This window comes from Poecilia latipinna, unplaced genomic scaffold (assembly GCF_001443285.1).
Source record: "Poecilia latipinna isolate Pla-1442-1.1 unplaced genomic scaffold, P_latipinna-1.0 Scaffold255, whole genome shotgun sequence".
NCBI classification, from domain to species: domain Eukaryota; kingdom Metazoa; phylum Chordata; class Actinopteri; order Cyprinodontiformes; family Poeciliidae; genus Poecilia; species Poecilia latipinna.
The window spans coordinates 606563-610204 of NW_015112871.1; the positions used below are offsets into that span (position 1 = coordinate 606563).

A 3642-nucleotide genomic window follows, 5' to 3' on the forward strand; every position below is an offset into this window, starting at 1 on the left:
GAAAGAGGAAGGGTCAAGTGTGTGCGCGTGCGTGCGTACACCCCAATGTTATAAAATGCCATTGGATAGAAAATGTAAGAGTTGTAGGTAAAGTTGTCTCAGTGGCAAAAGGGTGGAGATGTGGAGTATTGACCGTAGAGGTTCAATAATCGGGCCACTGTTGATTTTGTTTAAAAGAAAAAAAAAAAAAAAACCTTTAAGATGCAACCAGAATAAAACCAGAATTTCCACGGTTTGCAGATCCATGTGACTGCCATCGGATACTCTGTTGTAACTGAGCTTGGTCTTAAATTTGTGTAAATTTGAATTATGGAAATAAATTTTGCTTCATGGAAACAAGGCAACTTTGGAAAAAACATTTTTGCACTAGGTTGAGGTGTTTTTTTTTTTTTTTTTTTGCATCACTGAGAAAAGACAGGAAGTGATTGGAGGATGATGACACGTCATGTTTTTAAATTATTGCATGTGATTTTCATTGTGTTATTTAATGGAAACACCACACTTACTAAATTGTTATGTTTTTTTTTCTTCCAACATTTTTCAACAGTTTTTGGCGTTTTGCGGACACTTGTTATGAAACGCAGCTTCTGATTGTTTCCTTAAGGATGTGTGAACCTTTCCTCCTGCAGAGTTCATGATCAGCCGGCCTGGACAGGAGTTCCAGGACCTGAACGAGAAGGCCAGAGCTCTGAAACAGATCCTTAGCAAAATCCCCGACGAGATCAACGACAGAGTACGGTTTCTACAAACTATCAAGTGAGTGCACACAACTGGCATCTTACTCTCATTCAAGAAAATGTTGCAATTATTGCCAGCATATTCCAAATGTACATAAGTAAGAAAACCTCTAGTTTTGTTTCTTTCTCATTGGAGGCACTGGTTTTAGGCTCTGTAAGTTGTTCAAGTTGTTTTCTTATCTCAGCATCCAGCACTTCCTGTTGTTGCAGAGCAACAACAGGAAGTTGCGGGCTAACGCGGCTTCTGATTGTTTCCTTAAGGATGTGTATAAGCTAAATCCTTTCCTTAAGGATGTGTATAAGCTAAACAGTTGCGGGCTAACTGTTTAGCTTATACTTGAGCAGTGGATCAAACATTTAGTGGATCGTCATAGATTATTGTTTTGCACCGACGTCTCCTGAAGCCGATAAGGATTTTGTTCATTTTGTGGTGTAAATTTACATTTAGACTCCGTTTGCTTTATTATTTCTAATCCGGCTTTTAGCAGCAGCTGCCTGTCTAAAAGTTGTGAGGCTGAAAAACAAATAAGACACACTGACATTCAGACAATGTTTAATCTCATGTGTCTTCATCTGATGCCTTTTTGTCCACAGAGACATAGCCAGCGCCATAAAAGAGCTTCTGGATACAGTCAACAACGTCATTAAGAAATACCAGTATCAGAATCGCAGAGTGAGTAACACCTCTGGTTCTGAAATCATTCGTTGAGTCGTCCGTCTGTCTCATGGTGTTTCTGTGCCCTCCAAGGCTCTGGAGCACCAGAAAAAGGAGTTTGTGAAGTACTCAAAAAGTTTCAGCGACACCCTCAAAACATACTTCAAAGACGGAAAGTGAGTCCCACACAACACCACATGCTGCTTCAGCTCAGTGAACGTGCATCCTTATATAGGATGGGCAAATTTACATAAGACGGTCAGACAGGAAACATGAAGAACTCAAGTTTCAGGCTTTTAGTGACGCATTTAAACTTCTCTCTCTTTTTATTTTGGACAAATAGAGTTATATGATGTTAGTTCATTTTAAAAACAAGACTTGATGTGTTCAGTATTATTCACTAAGGCTCAAACATTTACATACTTCCTAAACTCTTTGGTTAAATGTTTTTCTATGTGGAGATATATTTATTTATTTAAGCTTGATTTAAACAGATGGTCGCCATAGAGATTAAGAATCTCGTTTTGACCTGGCAGTGATAAAACAAAACTTTCATAAAGACTACTTAAAAAAATAGTTTTAACACAAATGTTTTTTATTTTATTTTTATCTTAATTAAAATTAAAAACATGGTGTATATTGTTACTGCCTCTCATCGCAATATGAATTTTATGACATGCCACACATCCCTACTGTCATGTTTTTAAAATCAATATAATGAATGTTCTTAAAGGGCCGGTACTGCCAGAATGATTTGATAAAATCACAATCGTTTTAAAAAAATTTGTCAATAAAAAAATCACTGATTTTTGTGGAGCTAATTTGGAAATATTTGCCAGAAATTTTGAATGGCGGTAAATTAGACTTTTTGTTTCTCGTGATACAAATCATGGACTTGACAGTAAGAAATACTGCCACCTTCAGGTGGGAGTTGCACCAAAAAGTTTCTTCCATTTTTCTGGAAAACTTTCATTAAACTCACAATTTGCATTAGAGCAAAAAAAAAAAAAAAAAAAAAAAAAAAAAAAAAAAAAAAGCAGGGATGTGGTGATTTTTGGGTGAATTTCTGGTGAAAAACTGGAGGGAATGATTGATGTAATCTGGCAGTGTACAGATAAAAACTGCTTTGATTTGAAAGATAAAATATTTATACTCAGCTGTAATCTTGAAGTTTGTATTTGCTCGTCCTTCTGGAGTTTAAAGCTCTTGAGTTTGGCCCACAGTCAGATGACTGAACTACGGCTTTCTGTTTCCAGGGCAATAAACGTCTTCATCAGCGCAAACCGGCTCATCCACCAAACCAACCTCATACTGCAGACCTTCAAGACCGTGGCCTAGCCCGCAGAAAGCACTGAGTCCCCACTTCCCCCGTCCCGTGGGGAGACACTGCTAAAGCGGCGGAAGCCTGAAGAGCGCCTCGCCCATATATGTAAATTAGAGTTGATTTTAAGGGTCGGGGCCGATTTCCTTGGAGTCGAGATTCTAGATTCCAGTTCAAAAGACTGAAAAGTGCCATTTGTTTTCTCAATGAGGATTTTCCAGTCTTGAAGTGGAACTGAATGGGCCCAAAGTCTTTTGGTTAAATTGATTTTATTTGGACAGTTTTAATTTATAACCCTGTTCTTGTTCGGGAGGTGGTGAGGCCAGGTGTTTATGAAAGACTAATTGCCATTTTTCTAATATATTCATGTTGATCATTTTACTTTTAGCTTTTCAGTCACGTCTGAGAGCACATTCAATTAAGGGTGCGTCTCAGCTTTCTTTACTGGTTTTCTCTTCTCGCCTCCTCTTGGTGTCATTTTGCCCCGGTGTTTTTTTTTTTTTTTTTTGCACAGGGTTGACAAAAATTGGTCGCCCGGCTGCGGGTGGAAACAGTCACGAGGAGAGGGAGCAGTGTTGGACATTTTGAGAGGCAGACTCAGATTTTGTTTCTCGCTATCAGAAGACAGAAAGCCAAATTACTTCCAGCACTGTGTGCGCCTTACAAAGTCCTGTAACATTCCCTCCTCTCAGAGTGTAATGAAGTGGAACTGGTCCCTGCTGTTTAAGGGGATGTAGAGAGAGAAATTAAACTTCTGTATTTAACTAATGTCTGGTTGCAAATGTTCAAATAAATAGTTTCCAAATGATGTCTCTGTGTTCTCTGCTCTTAAGTTAAAGTTTGTCGTAATTTCTACACACTGTTCTGATTTTGATCTTTGACAGATGTGGACATGTGTCAAACAGAGAAGTCTATTTTTCCTTCTCAAA

At 38.3% G+C, this 3642-nt stretch overlaps 1 protein-coding gene across 1 annotated transcript in view; it reads left to right on the forward strand.

Annotated features, from left to right (window-relative positions):
* LOC106947793 (programmed cell death protein 10) overlaps window positions 1-3521 on the forward strand; it is a 17566-nt gene extending 14045 nt beyond the window's left edge. The window contains exons 5-8 of the mRNA XM_015033033.1: window positions 630-756; window positions 1332-1410; window positions 1486-1568; window positions 2649-3521. Coding sequence (XP_014888519.1) covers window positions 630-756; window positions 1332-1410; window positions 1486-1568; window positions 2649-2730 — 371 coding nt within the window. The 3' untranslated portion in view covers window positions 2731-3521. The remainder of the gene's footprint in view (window positions 1-629; window positions 757-1331; window positions 1411-1485; window positions 1569-2648) is intronic.
* The last annotated feature ends 121 nt before the right edge of the window (window positions 3522-3642 follow it).